Raw genomic sequence first — 15,373 nt, 5'->3', positions numbered from 1 at the left:
GAGAGAGTTCCTCAGACGATTTACCCAAGAGCAGCTTGTGCTTCTGCACGGGGTAAATTCCAATGATGCTTGCTCTGCAAATGAGGGGAGGACGGATGCTGTTGGTGTTGGTGCCAATAATGAAGCTGCTGAGACAACAGTAACGAAGCAAACCGCATCATCTAACATGGCTTTCCGGATATCAACACCTAAAAGTCATAAAATTTTTGGTGTAAGTCGAGCTCCTTCTACTGTAAGCATTTCAGCTTCACAGAAGTCGACTTCGCCACAACTATCACCTTCACTTGAAGCCCACAGCAGCAGCCATGGCAATGGTGGCATTGATCAAGGGCTTGGTACTCTGTCTAATGCCGCTAGTGGCTCGATGAAAGTGTTTCAGTCCAATGATGCGGATCATATTGTGATTCGCGCCTACAAAGCTATCGTAAATGTCATGAATCTTCGTTGGAGCGTGACAGGTCTTCCGAGCCAGGCATCGTTACTCGCGATATCGGAAAGGGACCATTTAGGCAACCCAGGAGCAAGGCTATTTGCCTTACGTTTAAAACTTCGCAATGAGCAGCATATGGCTATAGCTATAGACAGGATCGCCGCGGTTCTGTTGGTTGACATGCGCGATGACCTTGGAGGGTCCTACGATGGTGTGCGAGAAAAAGGCTTCCGAACTGCAATTGTGGGAAATAAAATGCTTGCTGACCAGTGGAAAAAGAGCCGCAAGGAGGTGGTAGAAGAGATTCGAGCAGCGATTACTTACAACTTTGCCGAACAGATTATCTCCCCAGGAATTAATCTCCTCCTAGGTTCACGATCACAAGATGTGTATGTTTCCACATATCTACTTAAACATAGCCCCAACTCCATCTCAGCAATGTTAGCTAATCATTTTTCCTAACTAACATAGTTGGGAGAAACGTTTCTCCCGTAAAAAGGTCGAAGTTTTGCACAAACTGCTAAAGCAAACCGAAGAAGGTCGAATTGTATTGAGCCGCGCAAAGAGCTTAGATGATGCTGTAATCACCATTAAGCGCATTCTCAGCATTTATGTCGGATACCATTGGCGTTGCGCAAGATATGCACCACTGAATACTCAGCACAATATCGAGGAGTTATTCAAAAAGCTACAGGGCCAACTATCGACACGGGTGACAGATATGCGACAGTTGGGGAGTACTTTGTATTCTACGCTGGATAAGTCGACAACCCAAAGCGGACAGGCCACAGAGGCTCCAGGAGAGGGTTCAAATTCCCTCACCCAAGTATCTGTTCCGACATCTGGCAACTCGTCTACAGATAAACGAAAGTTATCAAAGTTGTCAGACCACGATTACCCTTCAAAGAAGCGTCGATGTTCGCTCGGTAAGTTATGCGCTCACAGAATATCTGCATGAGATCTATTAATTACATAAACAACTAATGAAACTAATGAACAAAACATAGATGCTTCTGAACTACAGCTAGATACGAGACCAACGTCAGATACGTCACATATAATCGATGGACTACCATTAGCATGCAAACTTGTCACAAATCAAGGACAAGATGACAGGGAAGCTTTATCCACAAATGGAATTAATGAATTAGTCAATTTTTCTTCTCAAAGTTCTCCAGAAGACCACGAAATGCTTGACAGAGAAGAAGAGAATAATGCCCGATCCGATTTACTTAATACAGAGATGGGCAGAAAAGGAGAGGAGATGGAACATCAGACACAGCCAGTTTCTGAATGCCAGGACCCTGGGAACTCTCTGAGCTATAAATATGGCGAACAATGGGGAATCGCCGAGGACGTTACCACTTTAGACGATATACTCAGTCTCAGCTGGTGACTGAACAATGGCTAAGCCAACGTTACGTCATGTGCAACAATGCGAATGCCATCAAAGGACTCCAATACCTGTAATCTTCCGAAAGCCTGTGTCAATTATCCTATAAGTACTTTTCAACAATGCTCTTCAATTTCTCGAGATCCAAGGCTCTGACAAATCTCCCAGCCGGACCTCTCATGTCTTGTGCACAACAGAGCGCATTATAAATGGCCTCTTCTGTTACATCTGCAGCAGCTTCGAAAAGCGCATTACTGGTAACATCCTGGACGACTTGAACACTTTGGCCAACCGTTGGTTTCCAGCTGAATACAGGATCTCTCGGGATGTGATGCGAAGTCGAAAATGCAAGGAAGATATCGCCCGAGCTGTTACTTCCCCAACCTCCGACACGGCTGAATCCAACGGCAGCACGTTTGGCAACCCGCTGCAGCTGAAGAGGATGAAGCGGCGCATCCGTGGCGAGGACAACGATGATGCTGCCATCCTTGACTCCTTCGTCTTCACGCCGAGTGGTAGCTTCTGCTATGACTTCCTCTTTCATCAGCTGCCCTACTGGAACTCCCCCAACTCTCAGATCGCGACTTGTGCCAAAGTTGGTTTGTACCAGTGCCGCAATTGTATATTTGACAGGCTTGCTTCCCTCACCACCCTCTGATATCAATCCGTCAATTACGCGGCTCGATGACCCAGTTCCGCCTTTAAACCCCTGACAGATTGTTCCTGTGCCGCCTCCCGTATTCCCCTCTGGGACTTGCATTGCCGAAGCAGATTCAATACCTTGCGCAACATGTTCGGGCGTGACCGCCATAGCGCCGATATCAGATAGATATCCATCGAACGTTTCTGACACAACAGGGAGAATGAATCCATTACATAGTCCCTTTTCGGGTCCTTGTTTGACGGCGAGCTGAGATCTGCAGTGTTGATAGATGCCGGAATAAGCCGCGCCAACCGAGTAGCTATTTGTGAGGACAATTGGAGAATTCAGCAGACCCGTTTCATCTATCCAGTGACTACCAGTCATTTCTCCGCATCCGTTGAAGCGAAATACGCTCGCATAACAGCCTTGGTCAACGAAGTCTCTCCTTGGCAAGATGCATGTAACACCGGTATTGACCTCATGGTGATGAGCAGTTTTTGGCAAGATGACAGACTGAGTGTGTACTAGCACGCCAGGAACATCGGTTAATGAATTTAATGGGCCCGGGGAATGGCGTCCGAGTCTCAAATTAGGTAGAAGATCTCGAATACGCATGCGGCCTGGAGGGGGTCGCACACGTTGGATATGAATAGAAGAATCAGTGGCAGAGATCATTTTCAATACAGTGATGTAGAAGATAGCGAAGTGAGAAGAAGAAAAAAGAGCACAAGTTTACAAAGAGCGGTTGGTGTGACTTTGTGATATGTGAGGTGCTGGCGACCGTGATGATGATTAGATTCTGTCGCAAGTTGGTGTATTTTGAGACGGAGCTGTGGCTAGTGCGGGTCTGACATCTGTTGCCAATTTCGACTCAGCAAGGTGCCTGTTCCCAACTAAAGTCAATACATGTAAGCATGTTCACTCCAACAACTTCGCTTTATCATGTTTCTATTACACGAAACCCATTTCTCATCTTTCCTTATATTGTTTTTTTTTCTCTTAGCTCGAGTGAGATATTTGAGTGGCTCATTACCGCCTGAGTCCTAATACATATTATCATCCCTCCGCCTTTCCAAACGCTCATTAGTGGGCATTCATCCAGGCCTACATATATTCTATCATTGTTGTGAAGTTGCCCATCACAAAAAGCAATCAGCTTAACGTGGGTCTATACTCTACGTAATTCGCCATGGTCCGAAAAACTATACCATCGATGTCGTCGCCTCTCCCGACTACCGCTCGACCACGGATTCGTGATTTGGGCTACAGTCCTGGAAAGTTTGCGCCGGGGCCAAAGAACTCAATTCTTGATGTACCAGGTAACTTGGCTCTCTCTCTTATTTCGGTGCCATTTCATTCCGGGACGATGCCTCTCGTACTGCGATGCTCACTCGTTCCATCTAGGTGTACAAGTCGGCCAAGTAACCGTCCATGAGGGCACCGACATCCACACTGGATTGACGGTAGTCCTGCCTCGCGGAATAAAGGAAACTCGCCTTACGCCATGCTATGCGGCCACCCATGACCTCAATGGGATGGGCGAGCTGACAGGTACTCACGCGCTTGCCGAATATGGTTATATCAACATAGTAAGATGCCCATATAATCTCAACATTTCATTGTTTGCCTACTAACCCGGAAACGCCGTTTTAGCCAATCGCAATCACCAACACCGTCAGCGTGGGTAAAGTCTATGATGGCCTTTTCCTGTGGGAAATCGAGCAGGCTCGTAAAGATGGAGAGGACGATATCGAAAGCCTACGACGATTCTGTATACCGGTTGTAGGAGAGACATATGACGGGCTCCTTAACGATATCAGCGCCTCCGTTTTGGATAAAGACTCTGTTTACGCTGCTATCGAAGCTGCTCAATCGCAAACAGAGGTCTTAGAAGGCAACTATGGCGGCGGTACAGCTATGCGATGCCATGGATATAAGGGCGGAACCGGCACCAGCTCGAGAATTGTTCCCGGTGCTGATCGTGACTACACCGTTGGTGTCTTAGTTCAGGCTAATCACGGCCAGAAACCTGATCTGAGGATTGGAAATGTGCCAATCGGCGAGTTACTTATAGCTGAGGAAGCCAAAGCCAAAGGAAAGGCAGCGTCTAGCCAGCTACCCACGGGCGGCAAGGCAGCTGAAGGAAGTAAGTTCTCCCTCTTGTAATCATTAGAGCAGTATTAATTTTTGCTATCATAGGCATCATTGTATTAATCATGTATGCATTTTTGCTATCTTAATAAACTGGACACTGAACCACTAACTTGAATATCTAGAACTGACGCTCCATTATTGCCGCATCAACTGCGACGTCTCGCTCAGCATGCCGGAATGGGTATCACTCAGGTCAGATACGGTATCTAAAGCGATACTTCAATAATGTTACTAATTTATCATTGGATGCCGTAGGTAGGAGGTCATTCTGCGGGAAGGAACTTCTCGGGAGAGATTTTCCTTGCATTGTCGACAGGAACCTCACCAAACCAGCTTGCCACCGCATCGGATGGTCTTGGCTATCTACCTCCACTAGAGAGTCAGCCTGTCGAAACTCTAAAGAACGAAACGATTGATACTCTTTTTTATGTCGTATCGGAAACCACAGAGGAGGCCATCTTGAATGCTTTGTGCAAGGCTGAGACTATGGTGGGTTTCAAGGGCAGGACGACAAAAGCTCTACCAGTTGATAGGGTGAAGGAGCTTTTGCAGCAATATGGCGTCGGACTGAGTAAATAGGTGTATTATTTACAATCAGCGTGAAATGACAGTGTCAATCTACGATTACTCGACATATGCCTCATAAACCAGCATAAAATCTATCTGTATTACTTCTTCTTGTTATATAAGCACTACCTAGTCCACCACTCCCTGAGGCAGAACGGCGACATAGTCTATCGCCGCCTGCTCCTGAGCATCTCCGGTTCCCTTGATAGTCAGCTTGTCCCCCCTCGAGATCTTGACATCCTCAAATGTGATACGAATTGCTGAGTGGCAGTCCAGGAACGTGCTAAAATCATGACCAAGGTAGTTCTCGGAGTCGCCCTTCCAGGTTCCAATAGACTTGCCATTGAGTAGCACGTCGTAACTGGCACTCCCTCCCATCACGTCATAATAGTTGATAGCTACAGTGTACTTGCCGCTTGGGACGTTCAATTTCGTAGTGGCCGTGCCAGTCCCATTTGTAGCAATCGCTTTGTACTTGGATGCGCATTCCGTTGGAGAAACATTGACTGTTGTAAATCCCGAGAGTTCCATCTCCTCGGCTTCAATACGGTGTGGGTGGTTTCGAACGCGGTTGAGTTTGTCCGGAATACTCGATAGGTTGCGATAGAATTCACTGATACCGTCGCGCCAGACGAGTGAGTGGCCTGCTTGATATTGCAACCTATACAAGACATCGACATATCGCTCGGCATCTACCTGTCCCTTGAGCGATTTCCACGTTGCTGGGAACTTCTGTACTGTTGCAGCACCAGAATAATGAGCGTCGTAGAAATGTTGAATAACGGTCTTTCCAGAGTGTAGCTTGAAGGTGTATGGTACGTGGTGGAACCATAGCATCAGGTCGTCTGGTGTGGTTTGCGTATGTTCAAACTTGTCAGCAACATCTTTAGGGTATTGCCCTGCATTTCCTGTGCCGTTTGAAACAGTACGGTCCATCCCAATAGTCTTGCTATCAGCACGTGTCCACTGTCCCCAACCGTTGTTATCCTGAGAGGCGGGATTAGCACCATAATGGGTGTACAGGATATCGGTAAGAGTCTGGATGCCGAGGTTCCCGCTGTAGCCCTCGTATGCCGGCCATGATTTCATGGACATGTCGACAATGGCCGAGATCACGTCTCGACTTAGGCCAAAAGTCAGACGAGTCCATTCCTCAATGATGTCCTGAGAATCCGCTTGAGGATTCCAGGCAAGCCGACCGAAAGCAAACATGTTGGACATGGCCAAGTGACTACCAATCCACGTATCGTCCATACCGACATTGATAACACCAGCATAACCACCGAGCTTATGATTGAAAACCTCTCCCGAAACAATGTCGCGAACATAAGACTGCCGGTGGTTGTATCGCATATCAAAGCCTAATATAGTCTGCCACAAAGGCGGCAGATAGACTAGATGGCATTGCTGACCAAGATATTCCTGGGTAACTTGTAATTCGATTGAAACAGCGGTCTTGGGTAGGTTGGCAAAGAGAGGAGAGGCAGGTTCTCGAACTTGAAAGTCGATGGGCCCAAACTTGATCTGGACTAGGACGTTGCTGTCAAACTGTCCGTCTAGGTCTTTGAAGAACTGAACCGCAGCATTGGCTCGATCCGCCCTCCAATTAGTTTCGTTTAATTGGTCATAGACAAACGCACGGAAGACGACGATGCCACCGTGAGGCTCAATGGCCTTTGCAAACAGATTGGCACCCTCCGCCAATGTTCGATTATACGTCAAGGGCCCAGGCTGGCCCTCTGAATTGGCTTTGACCAGGTATCCCGCAAAATCAGGCACAAGCTGGTAAATTCTATTAGTTTTGTCGGTCCACCATTTAATGACAGTGCTGTCCAATGGATCAAATGTGGTCAAGGCGCCTAGAACTTGTGGTGAGGCAAAGTTGAGCGAAATCCCAACTTTGACGCCCCATGGTCGGAACAAGTCTGCGATTCTCTTAACACCTGCGAGGTTGGTCTCATTAAGGAGATTGGCATCGGCATTAACGTTGTTGATAATGATTCCGTTTATCCCGACAGAAGCCAACAAGCGGCCATATAGCGGAACCCGTGAAAGATCGTCTTTGATCAATCCATTGTTGAAGAAGATCGAAGCTCCACCGTAGCCTCTTTCGATGCTGCCATGTGCTGCGGTTGCTGCATTGAGATTGTCCCACTGGTTTGCCCATCTAACTGGCGCGCTTGGGTTGGAAGCGTATGCCACCTCGGAAAAGTCCCCCTGTGCGAGTAGAGATAGATACTGAAAAGCACCGTAAAGCGCACCACGTTCATTCTGGCCGATGATTTGTACTGATTTGCCCTTGGCGCTTAACCAATATCCATCTTCCTTTAGATTCAATTTCGGTGAGAGTTTGCCACAAGACGATTGGTACGTCTCTAGAGTGGAAACGACAATAGTATTCTGAGCAGAGCAACTCTTTCCACTGGAGCTAACGTCCAGATCGAGCCCCAGGATGCCTTGGATGCCCTTGTGCAGCTCTGACGAAGCACTTGCTAATGGTCCGTTTTTAGAGGCATTGAGGACGACAATGCGGTTTGGAAAAGAATTGAGATGTCCTCTGGTTACAGATCCTGGAAGCCGAGCGTATCGCAACCACGCATCAATGCCGCTCTCGGCAGAGACAGGCGCAATGGCCGCTAGGAAGAAAATAAGAAGACTTTGTATCACCATGACGACTCCCTTATGCTCGAGGCTGTCTGGTTAGGCCGTTAGACCACCGCAACGACACAATAGCCATTGTCATCTTTTTATATCTGGACACACCGCTTCCATCCGCCCGTACTCTTGTCGAGGTAATCAATCATCTGTCCAAGTGCCAACAAATTCTAAGCACCAGGTTATACTGGTCTGCCAACAAGGGACAGCGTTTAGCCTAAAGTAAAGAATCCAAAATCCGCCTGGAGATCCTGGCTGTACTGAGAATTGAGGGGCTGAGTAGTTGAGATCTGCAGGTTCCTTGGCAGTTGTAATGCCGATGGTTAAACCATTCGATAATCAGGGAAAGCTTGACTTTTTTTTAAGGACATTCAATGTGCAATGTGAAGAACAATTATTTGCTCTCATTTAGAGGAAGAAGCCAAGCATCCACGATATACATTGTCAACCTGATGCGAATAGGTTCTGCTTACAATTTCCCCATACTTGCTACTACTCCCCACACTGAAAGGTAGCATCTGCCAGAGAGCCACAACCGCTACCCCACAACGTTGCGGAGGCCCCATGTAGGCTCATGAAATGGTCATTCGATTGAGAAGAGGGGCTCCGGCAAAAGGGCCTAGAATTTGGTTTGCTTGGTCGCTTCAACAGGTGTTACAATTCAGACATATGCGTTGATAGGTTTAGAAATCAAGCCAAATGAGCTCTGTGTGGATCAAAAGGTGTTGCTCGGCTAATTAGCCCATGAAAGTGTTGCATATGCCGTGATGAAGTATTCGGCAGTGTCACTTTTGCCCAACATAAGCTCCATAGATGCTTATTTAGTATGTCTAATGATTATCAGGATTTAGCTTATCTGGGTTAGAGCCTATCGGGTCTAGGTATGTCTACCCAGTGGTTTATCCAATGGGGAAAATTCCCAGCTCAAGCATGTTCATTTATGGACATCTCCACAAAGCAACTCTTCTGCCCAGGTCCCAATATCCTTCACACTGTTGATTGGTAGAGTGATATAGCCTAAATTTATTGATGTGATTAGAAATTTCAGAAACAAACAAACCCTAGTTATTTAATGTACAGAATACGTCATTAAAACTACGTCTTTGTGTTTTATGCAAAGCATACGCACAGTGTCACTGAGAAATGCTTCCTTTCCATTGCTCTCGTTTCATCGAAATACTACTCTCCAGACTCTTGGTGCAGAGAGTTATAGTATGGTAGCACGCAGCCTAACTTAAAAAAAAAACTCCGAGAGCTGAGCTTACCCATTTTATTTACCGTTTGCTAGGTACCATTGAAGAAGGCTGATTGCGGAATGTTGCGTAGAGGGCTTCTCCAGCCTACATGCCTTCTTAGAAATTACGGTAAACTATCCAATAGGTTAGTAAATACACTTCTCTGACTTTCATTTCATGTTAGAAGAGTCATAACTACCACTGTGGCTCGAATATCAGGTCCTTTTTCTCAAGGTCGTTTCCTATCAAACTATCCCCCCACAAAAATCCAATCAACTTGTCCGTACTCAGATACAGTCTTTAGCTAATGTATTCAAGTTCTTTTACTATCGAACAACCGTAGAAAAAGTTCTAGAGGCAGCAACTTCATCGTGAGTACTAACGATTTGCATCTTATATACGGGGATGCTGGAATTGTCAATCTAAAACATTAGACTTTGCGTACCTTATTCACCAAACAAGTGGTCATATAATTTGACCAGCTGGTTGAGCAAATACCGTCTCTTGTAACTTGCTATTTATTCTCTTTCATGCTTGTATGGTGTGAATTAGTGCCGTATATCCGTACGGATCTCCGATCGGATCCGAGACAGACTGCAAAATCCGAGCGTTCGCCGTTGAATGCGTTCTTCGGGCGAGAAGAGTAACGCCGATCTCTCTGTCCTATTACCTACTGCAGTACAACTTGTCGGTATTCATATGTCACAACTGTATTTAAAAATCAGAGTTCGTATATCCCTTACGATAGGTCAATGAAGATATGCTAGAGAGTACTAAGCCTAGCCGATCCATATAAGCGAGATTTAACACCTGTTGGAACTAACATACCGTTTGCTCAAAGTCATAAGTCAACATTATATTCGCCGGTTAGGGTGAGATCCCATTCTCGAAATTGATTTCAAATACAAGCCAATTATTGGTTAATTTATAGGAGGGAAAAGAAGTATTTCTTTTGCAGCATTCCCACAGTTACTGGTCTCTCCAAGATTCAGATCTTCTAATACGAGCTTCTATCTATTAAGAGTAGAATATCTCTTTCTCGCCTTCATATCACTTCTCTACTACATGAACTTTCCTAAACATCAAACTCATCCACCACAATAAGTTGTACTTAATCCTCTTTCAATCTTCATCTCTTATTCATATCTCTTCTCAGTCGCAGAAAGGGTATAAACAACAATGCTCCCATGTATTGCCAGGCAGAGCATTGTGAGGTTGCCAAAGCGCCCATCACTGGCAATCATAGATGATTATCTCAACACATCCGAGCAGCACTTCGCTCATATTCCATCATCGAGCTTGCAAGTTGCTGCATTCAAAGATACTATTATTCCTATCAATGAGGCAGAAACCGCTCGCCTGGTTGATCGACTAAAGCCTTTTGACGCTATCTCAACGATGCGCGAACGGACCGCATTCTCGGGTTCCCTACTGCGCAGTTTGCCCAACTTGAAGCTCCTACTAGCCACTGGGACGCAGTTTGAGACGTTTGATCTCGTTGCCGCCCGAGAGTTGGGAATTACTGTCGTTGCTGCCCCGGGCCTCGGCCGAACTGATGAGTTCGACCATATCGGCTCTCAGCCTAATATCAAGAAAGGAGGAGTCCATCCCACCACGCAACATGCTTGGGCTCTCATCATGGCACTCGCTCGCAATGTCGCTGCCGATGACAGCGCTCTGAAAACCGGCTCCGGATGGCAAACTGAGCTAGCACTGGGCTTGACAGGGCTCACTATTGGCATTGTTGGGCTGGGACGACTAGGAGCTGCAGTTGCTCGAATTGGACATCTTGCTTGGGGTATGAAAGTCTTGTGCTGGAGCGAGAACTTGACGCAAGAAAAGGCCAATCGCATGTCTGTAGAGGCTGGCTTGCCACCTGGGATATTCCAAGTAGTGAGCAAGGAGCATCTCTTCCGCAACTCCGACGTCGTAAGCTTGCATTACGTGCTGAGCGATCGTTCACGAGGAATTGTTGGTACCAAGGAGCTGCAGCAGATGAAAAGGTCCGCAATGCTTATCAATACATCTCGAGGACCATTGATAGACCAAGCTGCACTCATAGATTCACTGGAACGCGGAGCAATACGTGGTGCTGCATTGGACGTATTTGAGATAGAGCCTCTTCCCTTGCATAGTCCTTGGAGAAGGGCTAATTACTGGGGTCATGGTGGACGATCACGTCTAATCACCACGCCACATATGGGATATATGGACGAAAGGCTTGTGAATGCGTGGTATGCCGAGACAGCTGAGAATGTCGACCGCTGGCTTGAGGGCAAAGAAGTATTGCACCGTATTGCTTGATATAGTAATGAGATTCAATATTCTATGCCCACACAAGCAAACAATTCTGTTCGAGTTATGCGTTCCGCCTGTTATAGTACAATTAGGTAACCACGAAACTTCCCTTTGTCTTATTATCAGGGCTATTACATGGAGATTTCGCAACTATGTGCATCCCTCAAGTTCGCCAGTGACATTCTCTTGTTGTCTCACACATGCTGCTCTACTGAGCGTTTCCGTGCCGCTTCCTTATTTTCCAACCGCAACCTCCGCTCTTCTCTCCATACCGGACCATAGCGGGTAACAATATAAAGAGTTGGGCTCAACGCAATGATGAGGATTCCAATTAGAGTATATGCCCAACCAGTTCCCATGGTGCGAATCATAGGCTCAATAATGGCAGTTCCTCCTGCCGCCATTAGGCACCTGGTCAAATTATTCGCAGCAGAGGCAGTCGAAGGTGAATTTGGATATAAATCAACGAGTAAAAGGTTCATGCTGTTATAGCAAGCAGTGAGAAACAGAGCCATAGCGAACGTGAGGACCAAAAGGGCTGAGATGTGCGTCTTGAACGTAGCTGCCCAGCCAAAGCCGATGATTGCCACGGCACCTACGTAGACAAAGGGCCAAACAATGTTAAGTCTTGCTTTCTCAATAGGAAAGTTTGTTAAATCATCGCCTCGCTTCTTATCAACTGGGAAACCATGGGAACGGGCAACACGTGCATAATTCCAGTCCTGGATATATCCGTTGGCCATGATGGAGAGTGCCGCTCCCACGCCAAAAGGTCTAGAACTTGGATATTAGTGCGTATTTCTACGCCAAATATTCGGGGCATAATCTCACATGTAGCATAATCCTATCTGTAGTGTGTTCAGATGGTAAATCTCCGAGAGTAGGTTTGAAAAATTGGCCGTTACTGTATACCACGATGTATAGATGATGGCGTTGTAGAACAGAGTCACCGCACAGTCTTTTTCACTAATGATCAACAATGTCTTCAAAGGATTCGGAAATTTCAGCTGGCAAGGCTTTGGTCGTGGGGAAATTTTGTCGTCGTCTCTCTGCTCGGTCACAGCCTTACGACGAGCAACTTCGTTCAGTAAGGAACGACTCCACCATGCCGTTGGTGGAATGGAACCATTTCCAACCACTTTTCTGGCAGTTTCTGGAACAGTTATGGCAAATACAATGACATATATGCTGCCGCACTATAATAGTTAGCATCATGAGGCATTCATAATCGTAGGATAGGAACATACGATCGTCAGAAACCTATAGAAATGTTAGTCATTTTGTAAAGGTATTCGTGAATATCGGACAGGTACTATACCAGAATATAGATCTCCAGCCAAGATATTGAGCAAGAACGCCGCCCAATATAGGTCCTTTCTCCTAGTCAATAAACGAAACACCAAATTTATGCTTATGCATCATGAAAAACTTACCAATTGCTGGCCCAAGCTACCAAAGCATCAATCGATTAGTGACTAGGGCTATATTTTCAGAGATAATTGTGTATCCTTACCATGATCCCACTTTGAGCTGCGCCCATGTATCTTCCACGTTCCGCTGTGGTCGTAATATCTGCAATAACTCCACTGTTCAATGCATATGTACCTCCTGATCCTGAGCTCTATTGAAGTGTTAGATACGTATAATACAATCACTCGACCACTATGGTCAAAAGAGCCACTATTGTCTTACCTGGAGACACCTGAGAACAAACAACGCTGGATAAGAGGATTGGCTGGCCAAGCCAATGTTTGCAGCTATGTAAATGATGAATGAAATTAAATATGCAGGCCGTCGACCAGCAATGTCAGCAAGATCGCCGTAAAATGACGGAGCCAGTCCTTGGAAAATCAGAAACGCAGTAACTGTAAGATTCATCAAAGATGGTGACACTCCAAGATAATCGGATAGGCTAGGGATGCTAGGTAAATATGTATTTGCGGATAGAGGCGAAAAGAATCCCCCTAGACCAGACATGAATACAATAAAAGCTTTTTGTCGTTGAGTATATATAGAATAGACAGCCAGGGATTCTGTCTCATGGTGTTGCTGTCCCTGGATTGGGGTCATACCGTCATCCAGAGTCTTTGGTTCGAATGGAGTCTCCTCAGTGGATGTCCTTTCAGTGACACTTGAGGCCGTGGATTCCATTGTGGTGAAGATAGGCTGAAGAGGTGGAAATCTGAGAGAAAGCTAATACCAATTGTTTCCGTTAGATGAATGAAGCTCTTTGATTAAAAAAAATGTGGGAAACTTTAAGCATAAAATAGACTTTCACCTCTCATATGTTTTTGCAATGAGATTTGTGATTTTGGAAAAGCATACCCTAGCATGCATCAAAAAGATTGAGCTTTGCCCTCTTTGTCTTGGCATCTCCAATATGAAACGTTCCGCATATCCTTCATAGCATTTTCCAGCCTCTATTTTCCGTCCTCTTTCTGTAATTCATCGAGTCCATATCATCTTGATGTTACTATGTGGAACCGAGTGAAACATGAGGTGACAGTGGACGTCGGGCTGGGATTTCATACATCAAGCTACGTCGACCCTTGAATGCAGATAATCGTTCGATATGGGCAAGCCTTTCAGGTTGATCGTTTCAAACTCAGACAGTTACAGAGCAGGTATGCGACTATTTGTCGATCATCGGCGCTCCACTATATATGATCTGCCAGATCTCATCAAGCGGTGTTCAGAATGTAATAAAGTAAATCTTCTGCTAGGTTATGGGGTTTTATTAAGTTATATTCCTTTGGGAAAGCAAATATCTTATTGGACGAGAAGAAAGTGAGACACCAGGGTGGCGCAAGGCCAAATTCGGGCCGTGTACTCTGTAGATCTTCAGATCTAACATTTAGCGTAATCAGCAGACAAGGGCTACGAATGAATGAATATGGTACCTGGATTAGCGTGTCTAGTGCTAGAAAATCGTTGCTCAAATTTCTTATCTTGAAAAGGAGCAACATTGGCCGAGTCACCTGAGCTGACCTTTGTGGAAATTGACTATGTCTTTGACAAGCATCCCGGCATTGGCCTCATACGTCACTACTGTAGATCACATTCCAGCCAACTTCGCATTGTGCAGATCTCCTGAGGCTCGATCTATTTCGTATATACATCAAAGCACCAATATCTAGGATTGTATCTGCCTATTACGGTTCGACGAACAATCAGCCATTCTGAATTCATTGAGCCATTGAACTATAATCTACAGGTTTGAGCTTATTCTATTGTATTTGAACTTTGCTGTTCGGGCCTTTTTGCGCAAGTATTTTAAGTTTGGTCTTGAACCTTCATCGGTCATACTTTATGTGCTTCCTTCCTCAAAGTTAGCCTAGGTCTCCAAGGCTTAATTTGATGGGCTGTTACTCATTGCATTAAGCGGAGGATCGATTTTAGATTTTGAGCCTTGATTATATAACGCCAACATTCGATGATATTCAGCAGGCACCGAACCGCAGCATGAGATAATGTCTACCTGATTAAATAGCAAATGTAGGACAAGTGTATGCTGGAAGATTTTAATTAAAACCACCATATCTGGACGGTTAATAAATGATCTTGAATCAGTATTTATTTACTATCCTATATCATACACAGAAAGGCAATAGCCGCTGGAATGCTGACGAAATCGCCCATGATGAAGTAAGATATTTTCATTAATTCGATAACCATTGAAGGCTTGCTATAAATGACGATGTTTTCGAGTGCGGAGACTGAGTCAGGTCACAGAAAAAGGGGTTACCTTGCACCTTCAATGTGACATTCTGGTAGACTTAATGCCCACTGCTCCATCTGTGAGGCATTACAAGATAGGGCAAGTAATGCACTGCAACATCCCCGTGGCTGCCACATGTATATCCGCAAATCTGGCACGCTTATATCGATATAGAACAGAAAACTTCGCGATTATTACAAATCTTCAATCTCTAAGAGAAGCCTCTCCCAAATTTTCACGCTCAATAACTACAGGACGAAATTGCATTTCAGTTTCACAT

General features: G+C 45.6%; 6 protein-coding genes across 6 annotated transcripts; 3 read left to right on the top strand and 3 right to left on the bottom strand.

Moving 5' to 3' along the window:
• Positions 1-166: 166 nt before the first annotated feature.
• On the top strand, positions 167-1,826 carry TRIVIDRAFT_218043 (uncharacterized protein; the record flags this gene model as incomplete). The annotated part of the gene is made up of 3 exons (XM_014106182.1): positions 167-819; positions 902-1,356; positions 1,438-1,826. 3 exons carry the CDS (start codon positions 167-169, stop codon positions 1,824-1,826), a joined length of 1,497 nt encoding a protein of 498 aa, XP_013961657.1.
• A 100-nt stretch (positions 1,827-1,926) lies between these two features.
• On the bottom strand, positions 1,927-3,081 carry TRIVIDRAFT_141137 (uncharacterized protein; the record flags this gene model as incomplete). The annotated part of the gene is made up of 1 exon (XM_014106181.1): positions 1,927-3,081. One exon carries the CDS (start codon positions 3,079-3,081, stop codon positions 1,927-1,929), a length of 1,155 nt encoding a protein of 384 aa, XP_013961656.1.
• A 598-nt stretch (positions 3,082-3,679) lies between these two features.
• TRIVIDRAFT_33604 (uncharacterized protein) lies at positions 3,680-5,199 on the top strand (the record flags this gene model as incomplete). The annotated part of the gene is made up of 6 exons (XM_014106180.1): positions 3,680-3,785; positions 3,871-4,055; positions 4,120-4,612; positions 4,666-4,684; positions 4,743-4,812; positions 4,876-5,199. 6 exons carry the CDS (start codon positions 3,680-3,682, stop codon positions 5,197-5,199), a joined length of 1,197 nt encoding a protein of 398 aa, XP_013961655.1.
• Positions 5,200-5,316: 117 nt separating this feature from the next.
• On the bottom strand, positions 5,317-7,857 carry TRIVIDRAFT_63208 (glycoside hydrolase family 67 protein; the record flags this gene model as incomplete). Its single annotated transcript, XM_014106179.1, has 1 exon — positions 5,317-7,857. One exon carries the CDS (start codon positions 7,855-7,857, stop codon positions 5,317-5,319), a length of 2,541 nt encoding a protein of 846 aa, XP_013961654.1.
• A 2,447-nt stretch (positions 7,858-10,304) lies between these two features.
• TRIVIDRAFT_136762 (uncharacterized protein) lies at positions 10,305-11,375 on the top strand (the record flags this gene model as incomplete). The annotated part of the gene is made up of 2 exons (XM_014106178.1): positions 10,305-10,604; positions 10,659-11,375. Coding segments are annotated over 2 exons (1,017 nt in total), but the record flags the coding sequence as incomplete, so codon positions are not given.
• Positions 11,376-11,569: 194 nt separating this feature from the next.
• TRIVIDRAFT_33562 (uncharacterized protein) lies at positions 11,570-13,445 on the bottom strand (the record flags this gene model as incomplete). The annotated part of the gene is made up of 7 exons (XM_014106177.1): positions 11,570-12,149; positions 12,207-12,571; positions 12,623-12,635; positions 12,694-12,748; positions 12,809-12,824; positions 12,889-12,996; positions 13,068-13,445. The coding sequence occupies 7 exons, from the start codon at positions 13,443-13,445 to the stop codon at positions 11,570-11,572; spliced, it is 1,515 nt and encodes a 504-aa protein (XP_013961652.1).
• Positions 13,446-15,373: the final 1,928 nt, after the last annotated feature.

Source organism: Trichoderma virens, assembly GCF_000170995.1.
Source record: "Trichoderma virens Gv29-8 chromosome Unknown TRIVIscaffold_1, whole genome shotgun sequence".
NCBI lineage: Eukaryota > Fungi > Ascomycota > Sordariomycetes > Hypocreales > Hypocreaceae > Trichoderma > Trichoderma virens.
Note: the sequence above shows the minus strand (reverse complement) of the source record. Positions and strands in the feature narration are given on the sequence as shown.